Source organism: Nycticebus coucang, chromosome 13 (assembly GCF_027406575.1).
Source record: "Nycticebus coucang isolate mNycCou1 chromosome 13, mNycCou1.pri, whole genome shotgun sequence".
Taxonomy (NCBI): domain Eukaryota; kingdom Metazoa; phylum Chordata; class Mammalia; order Primates; family Lorisidae; genus Nycticebus; species Nycticebus coucang.
The window spans coordinates 75,722,087-75,738,293 of NC_069792.1; the positions used below are offsets into that span (position 1 = coordinate 75,722,087).

At 36.0% G+C, this 16,207-nt stretch overlaps 1 protein-coding gene across 1 annotated transcript in view; it reads left to right on the plus strand.

Moving 5' to 3' along the window:
• Positions 1-2,122: 2,122 nt before the first annotated feature.
• LOC128563425 (putative uncharacterized protein MSANTD5) overlaps positions 2,123-16,207 on the plus strand; it is a 94,751-nt gene continuing 80,666 nt past the window's right edge. The window contains exon 1 of the mRNA XM_053558686.1: positions 2,123-2,281. Within this exon, the coding sequence (XP_053414661.1) occupies positions 2,123-2,281 (159 nt within the window). The remainder of the gene's footprint in view (positions 2,282-16,207) is intronic.

Here is a 16,207-nt window from a genome sequence, read left to right on the forward strand (position 1 = left end):
GCCAAAATGTGGAAACAGCCTAAATGCCCACCAACCCAGGAATGGATTAACAAACTGTGGTATATGTATACCATGGAATACTATTCAGCCATTAGAAAAAATGGAGACTTTACATCCTTCGTATTAACCTGGATGGACGTGGAAGACATTATTCTTAGTAAAGCATCACAAGAATGGAGAAGCATGTATCCTATGTACTCAATTTTGATATGAGGACAATTAGTGACAATTAAGGTCGGTGGGGGAAGGGAAGAGCAGAGAGAGAAAGAAGGACGGAGAGGTGGGGAAGGGAAGAGCAGAGAGAGGGAAGGGGGGAGGAGGGTAGGGCCTTGGTGTGTGCCACACCTTTTGGGGGCAAGATATGATTGCAAGTGCAATCAGTGTAATCTGGCTTATTATACCCTCAATGAATCCCCAACAATAAAAAAAAATAAAAATAAAAACCTTAATCTAAACTATGTTCCATTATGTTCATGATTACATGATGGTCAAATATGTACTCAATATGGAATATTTGTTTAATGCATATTTACATTTAATGTGCATGAAAGGTCAGTGTATACAATGAATCATCTTCACTCCAGTATAATGAAAATCAATGTACTTCTCTTTTTCAATTAATTATTGCTTATGTAAAGCAAAACAGCTTCAGAGCTTGTTAACTGCATTTTAGAACCAGATCTAAATATTATAGAACAGCAAAGTCAGACGTATACAAAATAATTTCTAGAAAAAGGGAAAAAAAAGTGTCTCATAGACAGTGTAAACACAAATTATTTTGAATACTTAGTTCAGTCCAAGATACTGGTGCTTTTTAAATGGCTTTAACTGGAAGAAAGGGGGTTTGCAACCACTCAAAATTAAATATGATGGCTTGTGTCAGAGTGTTATAAAATATATTCATCTTAAGAGTAGAGGGGTAGAAAAAAATGAGAACCAGAATGGACCTTGAATAACTGCTCAACGGTAATGCTGCATAATTGCTTTTCATCCTTTCTATCAGCACTGAAGCTTTAAAACATTGATCAAAGATGATGACTATCACAAAGTGCTTAAAGTGCAGCACGTTGTTAAATTCCTCAGCCGCTGAAATAATTATAGCATGAGCAAGCATAAAAATGTTCTCCCCACCTCCACCCACCTTCCTCAGATGGTTTTACTGAATGGAGTAAAACTGAACGCTTTTCCTCTTAGAACTGGAACCAGACAAGGTTGTCCTCTGTCACCAAGGATGATGGGATTAAAGGAATCTGACATGAAGGAGCTTTATATTAGAACATCAATGTCAAAAGACATATCACAGGCACTTGCCTGAAAAAGATTAAAATACCATCAACATCGCACATTAACGCACACCGGAATTCAGCCACTCTCTTTACCTACAAACACACAACACAAATCTGGGAGGCAAAGCATTTCCAACGTATGAGGCAAGGCAACATAGAAAAAGGGAAGTGTTTCTAGTTGATGTAATGGAGATAGCTCCCAGCTGCTGAGACATGACAGCAAAAGAAATGGTGGAGGGAGAAAAGCATTTTACTCATTTATGGGACCAATAGTAAAATGAAATAATTAAATCGTTTTATAGTTTATGCAAGTATATATGTGGTTTCAATAAAGTGCAACTGTATTACTATCTGAAGCATTTTCTAAATTATAAAAGAAATAATGATTGAAATCCTGCAGAGTGGCGGGTCCTGGGTAGAAAGATAGTGGGGCAGCCGGAGCAGCCGGTCAGGCTCCATGTCACATCCCTTCATCCCATCTGGTTTCAGCACAGCAGTGATGAATAATCACACACTGTGTCCAGTGTCTAACTTCCAGTGCTGTCTCTAATGTCTGTCTCATGTGGAATGGCCTGCCACTCGGGGACATTTAGAGAAATGAGGAAGTGAGGGGAATGTAACGCTCTGGGACTGAGTCTCAACAACAAGAGACAGGGGTAGAGGTTTCATTCTCCACATTCTCATGATGAGGATAGCTGTGAGATGCATTCTGCACAGTCATCAACCGATTTCTCACAGCAGTGACCAGCTCATTCGTGCTCAGTCATTGGCTTTTATTTATTCCCTGGGTTATGTTTCCACTCTCTCCATTTTATGTTGTTACCCAACAAGCCAACATGATGCTTGTGCTTGTTCAGGATCAGCTTTCAGGTAGGAACCTAAACCTACAGAAAGCAGAAAGTAGAATAGAAAGTCGCTTGGCAAGAAGAGATTCTGAAACAGGTTCCCTCGTAGGTCAAATGGCAATAAAGACCTCATTGCTGATGATAACGGAGGTGAGGCTCCTAAGCTTTGGTTTTCATTATAATGCCTTCTTGAAGATTTTACTGTGGGTGGTTAAATCAGAATCAGTCAGAAGGAGACTCACAGATTTATGTTATAGTCTTGCACTAGAGAGCTGTGGGGGGCAAGATGTTGATAAGGCTGTGGAGGTGCCTTGCCCTTTGTGTCACTGTGTTCTGGCTTTCCCAGGCTCATGCTAGTCGGCCTTTGACCCCTAGCAATTTGTTAAAAATATCTAAGCTAAATCACCTTGAAGGTTTCTATTGCACTTGATAATTCTTGTCGCAGGTAATCAAATTATCTAGAAGTAAGAGAATGACGGGCACAGTTCAGCCAATGACTAGCTCAGGACACTCTAGAATGTCAAGGCCTCCCTTGTAGGATTTTTTACCTGTAATAGGACAGATGGTGTTAAAAGCGGGCCTACAATTTAATTGTCAGGGTTGAACAAGCGAACAAATGCAAAATATACCAAAAGCACAATTTCTGGCAGTTTTCTGACATCAAAGAAGTGTTAGTGAATGAGTGGGACCCTGAACTCCTTCAGGAATCATTTGGAAAGACTGACTGACAATATGACTGCCCTGTTGTTCCTTCTGGACTTGAGAACCAGCGTTGTCACTGTTGCAGGATATCCACTCTCCACTTATCTAAGAACAACATGAAAAATTATCACAGTGCCTTGGAGGGTCATGTTTTCCTCCTTAAGATCATTAATATCTCCAGTATTTGATTCAAATCTATGAATATGCTCAACTCTTGGCATAGTTCAGGAAAGGAAATACAGCCTCTACTAGAAATATCTCACTATTCAGGCCTTAGAACTAGGATATAGGTAGAAATATCCTAACAGAAATGAGGAAACACATACAGAAGTAGGAATTGAAGGTGTCTCCTAGGTCAGTACAGAATAGAAGGCTAGAGACGTGAAGTTTTTGTGTGTGTGTTTTGTTTGTTTATTTATTGGTTTTTACCTAAAAGCACTCTCCAGGGACATAAACATATACTATGTAACACCTGCAGATACTCTGATATGATGCTGGGAAGACTACTTTAATCTGAGATGCAGTCATGGACTAAAACAAACGCTGTGAAGGTGCCAGAACTTCTTTAAGAGAGTATTGGGGAAAGAAGTCACGTCAGTGAGCCTGAGAAAATATGTTTATTGTGTGAAACTGAAATCGTCTTAGCATAAGTCCTTTGGAAGGTCCAGAAGACACTGAATCAATATGTAACACTAGAGACAGGAATCATCAGTGCATTGCAGAAAGTTAATACTGGCTATTCTCGGCAGGAATAGGATAGACAGTAAATGATGGTCCCAGAGCTTGGTCTGTTGAACGCTGGTGCAGCAGAGGACAGGTGTTGGCATTTACAGTAGGAATTCGAGCATGTATTCCTGCTCAGATCTAAATTGCAGAGACTTGTCTTTGTTTTGTCTTCTATTTTTCCTTCCCTAGAAACAGTGTATCTCCACCAATGCCTTCAGGTTATAGATCTTTTTTAACTCTTCCTTTTGCATATTAAGACTTTTGTTCCAAGAGAGATAGGAGAGATGAGTGTGGGTGAGGTATCCGCAGTGACTGCTGTTGTCCGAACACATTCTTTCACAGAATATTTTTTTAATCTTCTTATTAGTGCCCACTGGGGTTTCAAAGAGAAAAACCCAAGAGTGTATCCATCCACATACCTCTGGCCTTCCCATGCTCATGCTAGTCGGCCTTTGACCCCTAGCAATTTGTTAAAAATATCTACGCTAAATCTCCTCGAAGGTTTCTATGGCACTTGATAATTTTTGCCGTAGGTAATCAAATGTCTGTTTCCTGTTTCTCCCTTTAGTTACCTGTGCCTTTCTGGATTTCAAGTCAGCTATTTGTCCTGAAATATCTGTGCCCTCATGTACAGTAATTTAATTACAGTTCTTCAGCTTTTTCTTGTGTCAGCACAGAAGCAACACTTTCCAGCTCACATCATCTCTGAGCTGAAACTGAAAGTCTCCACCGGAACCATTCTCAGTCTAAATGTTATAAAAAAGCTGTGTGGTGGAGTTAAAAGTACCTACTTTAGGAATGCACATCATTGGTTCAATGTTCCAACTTGTCTTCTTATATATTCATATAACACTAGGTAGGTAACTTGACCTTCTACAGGCACAAAGAGGAAACTGAGACTAAACGTGTGCAGCTTAAGTGAAAGCAACGGATATGAAGAATATGGCATGTGTGAAAGTATCCATTAAATAGTTGTTTCTCTTTTCTTGCTATGGCCAAATTTTAACTTTAAATGACTTTCTCTGATATATGTGTATTCTAACTATATACAGAATTCTCTGAAAGTAGGAACATTTTCTTATTTGGATTAGAATCAACAGCACCTTTTACAGAGTTAGAACATCATAATTCTTGCTGAAAATATGTTTCATCGTCCAGATGTGTTTAAAGCTAATCTGGAAGTGGTGCTTAGGAAAACATTTACCACATGTATTTTAGGTATGAAAGTCTCCTAAAAGAAGTAGTTGTAACATGAAATGGTCAGAAAAACACTCACAGAATGGGGAATCTTCACCACTTAAAGGCAACTTTTTCTACTTTGATAGAGGGTGAGTATAGAACACGGGTTTTCCTGATAACTTTGGTTTTTACTCTGATTTCTCTTAATTACTGTATGGATGAATTTACTTTTTTTTTTTTTTTACTTTTTCCTGTCAGTACCCTAAAGAATTTAGAGAATTAAAAATAGTTTATGTTGAACATTCTGACATTCAGTGACCCTTAATACGTATCAGCTAATATGGGTTTTAACATAGGATTTCATTCTGAGGGAACACTGTTACTTTAATAAAAAGAAAGTTCCATAGTTAAAAAACCCTATGTACTTTATGCATAAAAGGAGTTTTCTATATTTAGATAGTAGAAAAGGTTCATGTATTGACCCATAGAAAAGTGGTTGTATAGAAAATGTGAATTCTTTTCAAATCATAATGTTTCATGGGCTAACAGTCAAGGTGATAGAACAACTATACTGAAAACTTATAACTCAGTCAATTTTGAAAACACAAACAAATACGCTTATTTCATCTCTAAAAATTTTAAATAAATATTAGCATTAAATTTCAAATTATACATAGTGCCTCTTTCAAACAACTTCATTGCCATAAGTACTGTCTTCTGTCTAGGAGGCAGAAGTCTGAATCAAATGGTTTCTAGAGATTATTTTTACTTTCACTGAGACAGATTTCACTCTGTCTCCTAGTCTGCCGAGCGGAGGCATCATCAGAGCTCCCTGAAACCCCAGACTTCTGGGCTTAAGTGAATCTCCTGCTTCAGCTTCCCTAGTAACTAGGCCTGTAGGCACATGCTACCATGCTCAGCTAATTTGCTTCTATTTTTTATACAGACAGGATCTCAGTCTTGCTCAGGCTGGTCTAGAACTCCCGGCCTAAAACAATCCTCCTGCCTCAGCCTAGCAAATTGTTAGGATTACAGATAGGAGCCGCCACATCCGGCCGATTTCTCAAGATCTTTTCTGTCACTCTTTATAAGAGATTAATTAGAATATACAATTTTTAAAAAATCGTTGAGACTATTAATGTTAGTGAGGATTAAACAAGTACTCAGAAATTGTCATATCATATGCCTATTTGTATATATTTACCAAGTTATTAGTTTTAAAATTAGCTTTAAATGAAAATATTTTTTCACCTAATTTCTTTTACACGCTACGTGTATGGGAAGAGTAGTTTAAATCTATGATAATAAAATTATTGGGTTGTATTTCTCTGTCGTTTTCTCACTCTGTATGTGTGGGCTAACTAGCATTCTCCACAGTATTAAAATATTTTCCATGCTTGTTGTTTTTTCTAAATCATCAAGATAATTTAAATTAAAAGTCTGACTTTCAATATATTTTAACATAATTTTATTGATGAAACTCTTTTTTTTAAAGTAAACATGCTTCTGATTAAGCCCTGATTGATTCAGCTAGCCAGGTCTGCTAACTGGAATTTGTAAGCTAGAGTTCTGCCATCAAAAAGACGGGAAAAAACAATCAAAATGTTCTCTTTTTAAAAATAAAGATTGAGGAAAAATAACTTAACATTATGGAATTTTTATAGTAATGGACCATGAAGTAGACTTCAGAAAACATTGGTGCTTCCCTCATCCATGCCCCCAGACAGAAAAATTATTAGCATTTCTGTGAAATGTATTCCCATTATCCAATAAAAGACATCCATTTATTCAATCTCTGACAGTTAAAATATTTATATTAAAAGATTAATTGTTGTACTTTGGTAATAAATTTCCTTTTGTATCCTTTACAGACAATTGTCTCCTCATCAATAAAATATTTTATTTCCTTAGCATTAATTATGCTGTAAATTCCAAGAATTTTGTTCTGGCATTAATACTCAAAATAATTTATGAAATGAATTTTTAACTTAAACATTTGTCATTTTTTTTTTAAATCATTTCCAGTTCCTAGTCATTTTTTAAGTTGTCTCAGTGGTCAAACACATTATGTTTGAAAGGACATACATGCACATGCAATTCATGAAAGAAAAGAAAAATAATTAGGGAACAATATCTGCTTAAGTATTTGTAGATTGTAAAATGATTTTCCTTTACCTATTCTTCATAATTCTCCAGGCATTCCAGGATGTACAAAATAATTCAAGAAGACATAAATAATTAATACACATATATGTAACAACCATATCTCAGGATTGAACTCAAATCTTATACATTATCTACTAAATAAATCTGTGATATCTATACTAACTCTTGATTTTTTTGTGTGTCTTTGATTGTATAATTCAATCACCCTGGCAATGATGGTTAATATACTTAACTTTTGGCTTAACTTGATTTTCAACGTTTTGAATTTTACTTTGCTCCCATTATTGCTACATGTTCTCTCATTCCCTCACTCTCTCAGTGTGTAAAAGACCCTCTAACTTTTCTCTCCCTTCATAGGACTATGGGAACATATGCAATCTTATTTATTTTATTTTTTTAGAGACGGAGTCTCACTTCGTTGCCCTTGGTAAAGTGCCGTGGTGTCACAGCAACCTCCAGCTCTTGGGCTTAAGTGAGTCTCTTGCCTCAGATCCTGAGTAACTGAGATTACAGGTGCCTGCCACAAGGCTAAGCTAATTTTTGTTGTAGTTTGGTCGGGGCCGGGTTAGACCCCGCAACCCTTGGCATATGGGTCTGGCGCCCTACTCACTGAGCCACAGGCGCTGCCCACAGTCTAAATTTAATTGATGGTGATGACAGCATCAATGTTGTTATATTTAGTAAAAATTACAATTTTACTTCATAGTATTAAGCATAACTCTATAATAGATTTATCATAAATATATATATATTTCAAGATGTTTCTTGAAAATCTAATGGCCTACTCTCATTTTCCTCATGAGCAAATTGTCCTCATTTTCAGAAATGAATCTTTAGAAGAAATATATGTTCTTTTTAGTAAAGAAATATTTAGAAATATATTTCTTTTAGTAAAAGATAAGAATTAAATATCTGAAGGAGGAAAGTGTGGATTAAAGTGGAGAGGAAATAGAGATGGATGTACTCAGTGGTTAAATAAGAGGCTCAGTTTTGAAATTTATCTGGAAAGCTCTCAAGGATAGAAAGTCCAAAGAGGAGTTAATTAAAATAAATATGAGCATCTCTGACTAATTGTGATCATTTCCTCCAGTACCTACTTGATCTCACTTTAATCCCCACAGGTAAATATAAAATAATGGTCAGATTTAGCAATTGCTTTGCCAACGTTATTCCATCGATGACATTTAAAGAAATGATATTGAAGGATTTTGTTTTTGTGAAATATAGACTGCAGCTTTACTTTTTAACCTTTAGCACAAATTGGACATTGACCCAACTCATTTTCGAGTTCAGAGATGAGTTTTTATATTCCTGTAGTGTTACCTAGGATACCAAGCCCTTGCTACATTTAGATACCTGCATAATTTCTCTATGTACATTATATCAGGTCACTTCTGAGACAAATAAAAGAAAATTATCCAGCAAAGTATGATTTGAATAAAATAAAGTTTGCAAATAACTTTGTTTTTCATGTAAATATGCACAAACTATCCAGAAATAGGAAAACTGCCTTTCTCCATTGCTAATTTTAAGTCACCCAATTTTGTATAAAACGATGCCTATCGCTTCTAGTCTCTGATTTAAAACTATTATCAAAACACTATGCAAATATATATGGCTTTTTGTTGTTGATAATGATGCTGAGGACAATGGGGAAAAAAATCTAATCTATTCCAATGAGTGAATATCAATACTAATTTTTAGTGAAGCATTTTGAATAAGATTTATATAGTTACATAATAAAAATCTAAATATAAAATAAAAATTGCATTTGTAAAGAAACAAACTCGATGTGAGAAATAGTCAATGTATAACATTATTTGGTGCTTTCTTGTTCATCTCCCTAGCCTGCTTGTTTTCTAGAAATTTTTATATCAGTAATTCATAGCATGACTTAATTAAATAGTAGTAAGTCTTGTGAATTCCATTCCCAGCACATATTCTAACTTCTCAAACTCTACTAAAACATCAGATCCAAGTTGCAGACAACCTCCTTTTCAGACTACTCCAATAAGCTTTTGAAAGATACTAGTGCTTTCATTTTCTACGACCCATTTTCCTAATTATCCAAAGTCAACTTTTTAAAAGGAAATTAGCCTGTGTCATCCACCTGGGTTCAATCCTCTGAACGTTTTTATTGCACTTCATGTAAAACCCAACCTCCTCCTATTGGCTTATGGAATCATATTTGATTTGTCCCTGGCCATGTGTCCAAATCTACCTTTTACTACTACATTTTATCTCACTCACCATCCATCAGCCACACTAGCTGTTGTACAGTTCCTGCAACAATCTGCTTTCATCAGAGCTCAGAAGTTTTCAATACCACATTGTCTGTTCAGATAATTATCCTCCCAGAAATCTCACAACTAACTCTGTTAGTTATCTACTTATTCACAAAAAATTACCCCAAAACTCTATGACATAAAATAACACATCTTATATCACAGTGTCTGTGACTGTGGCATCTGGGCACAGATTAGCCAGTAATCTCACAAGGCTACAGTCAAAATGTCTTCCAGAACTGGGATCTCATCTGAAGGGTTGAATGGGGAAGTATCTCTCTCCTGTCAAGCTCCCATGGCTGTAGGTAAGACTCAGTTTCTTGCAGGCTGTTGAACTTAAGGGCTTCAGTTTCTTGCTGGCTGTTGGGTTAGGCTACCTTCAGCTTCTTTTTATGTGGTTCTTTCTTCATGGCAGTTTGCTTCATTAAAGCACACAAGTGAAGAAGGCAATAGAGAAAGTCTTCTAATAAAAGACTTTCTAAAGCTGGAAGTCACTGCCTTTCTAAAACAATCGAATGGAAGGGGTTATTACCCAAGGGTGTGAATACAGTGGGTGGGAATAAGTGGGGACTACTGTAGATATCACCCTACCCCATTCCAACAGCCTTTCAAAACTCAGTTTAAAATTTACCTGGTCCGAAATATCTTCCTAAAATCTTCTCACTAGGGCGGCGCCTGTGGCTCAAGGAGTAGGGCACCAGTCCCATATGCCGGAGGTGGCGGGTTCAAACCCAGCCCCGGCCAAAAACCACACACACACAAAAATCTTCTCACTAAAAAATTGGTACTCACTTATAATCTAGCATATTATTCTATTTTAATCCTTGCTAGAACACTAAGCATATTTCTATATCACAATTATTTTTTCCTGTGAAATCTACAAAACATTTTTTCTATGAAAAAATTTTTAAACTTTTTTTTATGTTAGTATTTTCTTAGTGTCTATATAGCATTTGGTAGATATTTGGTGCTAAAAAAATTTTAGTTGAGTAAATGCATTAAGAAGATAATGTGCTATAGAATTGTCAGAAAACATTTTTATAGCCTAATATCAACTCAACAGCATTCCAAATTTGTAAGACCTTTAGAAGTAACAAATCAAATAAAGCAGTGATTCTCATGTCAAATCAGTCTTTTCAAACAAAATAATCATTGAGAAAGTTCCCCCTTGGCCCATATTTCCACCCACTTTTCCATGCATCTGTTCATTCGACAAAATTTGAGAGACTGCAGCTACTCGGGAGGCTGAGGCAAGAGAATCGCTTAAGCCCAGGAGTTGGAGGTTGCTGTGAGCTGCGTGAGGCCACGGCACTCTACCGAGGGCCATAAAGTGAGACTCTGTCTCTACCAAAAAAAAAAAAAAAAAAAAAATTTTGAGAGACTGTTATTCTAGAAAATCTGCTGGGCCATGTGGAGATGATGGTTTTTGTCATCCTGGAGCTTATAGTCTGGTAGAAACTGAGGAAATAACTATGGAAATAATTGTGAGAGTAATTTAATGGTGAACTGTCAATGAAGAAAAAAAGCTTTAGAAGAGAAGAAAAACTTTAGAATGCAAGGAGAAAGTTACAGCAGTGTGCATTTGGCCTGGTCTGGGAAGACCTTCCACGAGCATGAAATTTTAAATGTAATTGAAAATGATTAGGAGTTAGTGTGTGAGGGGATGGGGAATTGAGGGATTCAAAACAAAGGCCATAAAAGCCCTGATACGAAAGGAGCTGTGTTTCTTAAAATAACTGAGAAGTCATTGTAGCTAGATCAGAGAGTGAAGAGGTAGAGTTTCCCAGGATTGAAAAGACACATCTATATCAGATGTTACAGGATTTTTTTTGAAATATGTAATTCTGATAATGAGTAAAGCCAGTTAAAAGTTTCAATGCTCTTGGGTGGCGCCTGTGGCTCAAGGAGTAGGGTGCCAGTCCCATATGCCGGTGGTGGCGGGTTCAAACCCAGCCCTGGCCAAAAAGCAAAAAAAAAAAAAAAAAAGTTTCAATGCTCAGGGCAGTGCCTATGGCTCAAAGGAGTAGGGTGCCGGCCCCATATACCAAAGGTGGTGGGTACAAACCCAGCCCCACCCAAAAACTGTAAAGAAAAAAATTTTTTTTCAGTGCTGTTACTATATATTCAGATGTGCCTTCAGAAAAAATCTTATCCTGGAAAAGGTGTGGAAAAAAATAGGAGAGGAATCAACTGTAGAAATATATTTGAAGGGCATTTTATTGTTAGACAAGAATTAAAATAGTGAATGAGAGTAGTAGCAGGGGTGAGTGACAGAATTTGAAGGAAGTATGAGGCAAAATTAGATAACCATCACTTTTTAAGCGCTTATACAATAATGAGTACAATTCCTCTGCTGCAAAATATGTATTTGTTTATTTTCACAACAATCCCATGAGGTTATCATCCTATTATAAAAGTAGAAACTGTGACAAAGGTTAAGTTAAGCTGAAGTCTCGCAAAGTTTGTAGTATGCCATGCAAGGGGCAGGAAAACACACACACACACACACACACACACACACAAGCGGATGCATTATAGGTTGGAAGAAAGTTATTCTTTTGTTTGGGAAGAATTCTTACAGAGAAGGGTGTGTGCATTCCACGATCACACCCGCCACTATCTCATGGAGAGGCATGTCAGTTACACCATTAAAAAGGTGCCAGAAGTAGAATCCCACCCCTGTAATGTGCATCTTTATTCAGGAAGTACAGACGGAAAACAAAACACATTCCGTGAACCTTGCCACATAAGGTGCTTTGGGAAAATAGCATTTTTAGATTAGAATTTATCTACAATAGTTTACATATCCCTCGGTTGACATCAGCTGGAAACTTTTTTCTTTCAATAAATTTATTCCATCTTTTAGAAAAAATACTCTGTCAGACTTCCAAAGGGCAGAAGGGGGTCACTGCTTGACCTTCTGTGAAGCAGAGTTTGTCTCTTTCCAACAGCAGAGTCAAGATGTAGGTCTAGTTAACGTGTTTTCTGGATCTGTGTCATCTGTCCCTGTTATTTAGTCTTCTAATCCAGAGGCCACAAGGGAAGGCAAGTGTCACAAATGACTGCCTCTCTATGGCAGTCTTAATTTGTTGAATGTACTGTCTCCAATGTGATAACAAGTTGTAATTAATTACACCCTTTTCCTCTCAAGTATGGGAACCCAGTGAAAGATATTTGAGTCTATCAATAGGTGTAGAAGTACTAACTCCATTGCCTTTATGTCTGGATGGAAGACCATGCTTTACCCCAGTCCTAGGTCTGGTAATCTGAGCATGAATCTGAAGTGAGGACTTAGCTACAGAACCTAAGATGAATGGAGGATGGGGGGAAATGAAACAGTTGCAACAGAGGCTCAGTAACTATTTAGGAGGCTCTGAAGTCCAGATAATACTTTAACGACCTACCTTAATTGATAAAAGGCAATCAGTCCCTTAGGTTGATTCTCCCGGATTCTCCGTGGGGATAAGCTACAACCTTGAGTAAGTCAGGTCTGCTTATTGTCAGCAAGTGATATTTTCAGCTGCTGGAAAACTGGCTCATTCTTTCAATTGAGTCCAGTTGCTTTGTATAATCTTATTTCTGTTGCAAATAGGTTCTCTGGACTTCTGTTTGGTTCCTTCTTTTGTTTCTTTTTTTACTATTCATTCATTCATTTATTTATTTTTAGAGACAGGGTCTCCCTCTGTCTTCCAAACTGTAGCATAAACTTATTTTTACATTCACAAACATATCTCTTTGGTGAGATGTCTATTGAAATCTTTTCCCTACCTAATGGATTTTTCCTTCTTATAAGTGAGTTTTGAGAGTTCTTTACATATTCTGTATCTATGTCTTTTATCAGATCTATGCCTTGCAAATATTTTCTCCCAGACCATAGTCTGCATTATTATTTAATTTTCATAATATAATTTTCTGAAGAGCAGCAAAGTTTTAAATTATGATGAAGTCCAATTGACTAATTTCCCATAAATTATTAATTGAAAGAAAAATATAGTAATAATGAGTGTCCCTCATAGCACCACATATATTTATTATTGTGATAGAATCTCTAGAAGTGAAAAAAGGAAAACAAAACAGAATAAAGGTTATGGAGATTTGAAAGAGGGAAATAAAACAACTTTCGTTAGACACAGACATCAGGGTTTTGTGGTCATAAAAATCTGAGAAATTTGCTGAGTGGCATTGAGAACGTCAGTATGATTTAATCAGTTTGCTGCAAAAAAAGAGTGAACAATCAAAATCTTGTAGTTTAATATACTAACAATAGACAATTAAAAAATAAAATTAAAAAAATATGGCACAAAAGCATATGATATTTTCAAAATATATCCATTTCATACATAGAAGTTGTCTGACTGGAAATTATAAATATTCCAGAGGAAAATTAATATAAGTTAATATCGGTATAAGATAAATAGAAGGGTTTTAGAAAAGGTTCCAGTAATTTTTTTATTTAGTATATACTTAATATATAATCTTTGTTTATAGATTTGAAGACAGAATATTTTTATTGCAACAGTTTTCCCCAAATCAGATAACAAACATAACACAACCTTAATAAGAATCAGCTTTTCTTAATTTAACATGAATCTAAAATTTTATGAAATTGTAAAATACCCAGGACAGCCAAGAAAATACCACACACTACCAGACATTATAATCAACTATGAAGTTATAGTAATTGCTGATGTTATAGTGTCTGAGCAAACACAGACACGTAGACCAGAGGAACAGAAAAGAGAATCCATAGGTAATTTTCAGTAATCAGCCGAATATTGTAAGAAGTTTGCCTTGACCTCTTACCACATAATATATACAAAAATAAAATTGAGGCTCGGTGCCCATAGTACAGTGGTTACACCGCCAGTCACATGCACCAAGTTTGGTGGGTTCAAACCTGGCTCAAGCCTGCTAAACAACAATGACAACTGCAATAAAAAATAGCCAGGCATTGTGGTAGGTGCCTGTGGTTCCAGCTCCTTGGGAGGCTGAGGTAAGAGAATTGCTTGAGCCCAAGAGTTGGAGGTTGCTGTGAGCTGTGACGCTGCAGCACTCTACAGAGGGTGACATAGTGAGACTCTGTCTCAAAATAAATGAATAAATAAAATAAAATAAATAAATAAAATTGAGATGAACTATAGGCATAAAAATGAAAGGTAAAAGAATAATATATCCAGGAAAAAAAACCACAAAAGAATAATTTCCTAACATTGGTTTGGCAACATTTTGTGAATCAGAACATGGAAAGCACTACTGTCAAATAAAAGAACTGAACTATATGGAAATTTAAAAGTTTTTGATGTCACATGTACCATTGAGAAAATTAAAAGGCAAGCCACAGTCTGGGAGATTTTGCTGTACTAAATCTGACAAAAGACTTTTGCTCCATGTGTATTTAAAATTTACGTCATTACAAAAATCACTCAATTTTCAAGACATGGGAAAATGTAAAAAAAAGAATTTAGCATATGAAAAAATTCTCAGCATCGCTAATCATCAAGAAAATGCAAATAAAAACTACAATGAGATACTACTTTACCCTGTCAGAATGCCATTATTAAAAGTCAATATACAATAATTGCTGGCCCAGATGCAGAGACAAAGGAATTCTTTTTTTTTTTTTTTTTTTTTTTTTGAGACGGTCTCAAGCTGTCTCCCTGGGTAGAGTGCTCTGGCTTCACAGCTCACAGCAACCTCCAACTCTTGGCCTCAAGCGATTCTCCTGCCTCCACCTCCCAAGTAGCTGGGACTACAGGCACCCGCCACAAGGCCTGCTATTTTTTTTGGTTACAGCCATCGTTGTTTGGTGGGCCCGGGCTGGATTCGAACCCTCCAGCTCAGGTGTATGTGGCTGGCGCCTTAACCGCTTGAGCCACAGGGGCTGAGCTGATAAAGGAATTCTTACACTCTGTTAGGAGGACTGCAGATTAGTTCTACTTGCATGGAAAACAGTATGGAGATTCCTCAAAAAGATAAATGTAAACCTACCATTCCATCCAGAAATCCCACTAATGGTTATCTACTTACAGGAAAAGATGTCATTTTAACAAAAAGATTTCTTCCCTCAAATGTTTAACTATCTGTGTTACATATTGAATTCATTAAAATAAGTCGTTCCCTTTTATAAGGTAAATTAACGTAAAATTATAGGATATATATTTCCTTCATGTGTTATATGATTTTACTATAGAATTCTAATTAATTTGTAATTTTATCAGCCATTAAATCTATTTAGAATAGACTATATTTAAAATGGAAAATCTCTTTTTTATATGTTTTGAGGTATTATGATTTATGAATTTTTATCGAAGTCATTATTTTTAAAAGATTTTTTTTTTTTTTTACTTATGAGGGAAGACATTCTAATGTAATGTGATTGATTTTTAAAAAATTATACCCAGTATATAATAAATTGTTTTTCTTTATGGGTATAACATGTTCTCTCAATGAAGGAGTGAATGAATATCTATGCTAATATTTGCATTATTCTAATCAACTTTAGCTATTTTATATTTCATTATCTTCATATGTTGTTTTAAAATGTTTGTTAAATTTTCTAACCATGGTTATATATTTTTATATTTCTTCTTGTATTGCTATTATCTTTTGCATTCTACATAGAGAGGCTATCTGCTTAGGTACATCAATTTCACATATTTTGATTATGGATAGAGTGGTTTTGGATGAATATAAAATATTTCTTTTTTATCTGTTTACCTTTAGGTCCTCCAGGAAGCAAATATCAAGGCAGAATTACATGTTAAAGAATTATACTCGAGTAAATGCCTTTGTTACAGGGAATAGAGAAGGCTCTGGAGAAGCATGAGTGAGGGACAGATAATGGTTCAATTCAAACTTTGAGGGAAGAATAGAGGGAGAACATTAGTGAAGGTATCCCAGATTTTTGTACAGTGTAAGGAAGATTCTGGAATGCTATCAGAGAATCCCTGAGCAAAAGTAACATGACAAAGGAGTCCTGTCTCTCCCAAGAACTAGTCTGCCTTGATATCTGTGACAC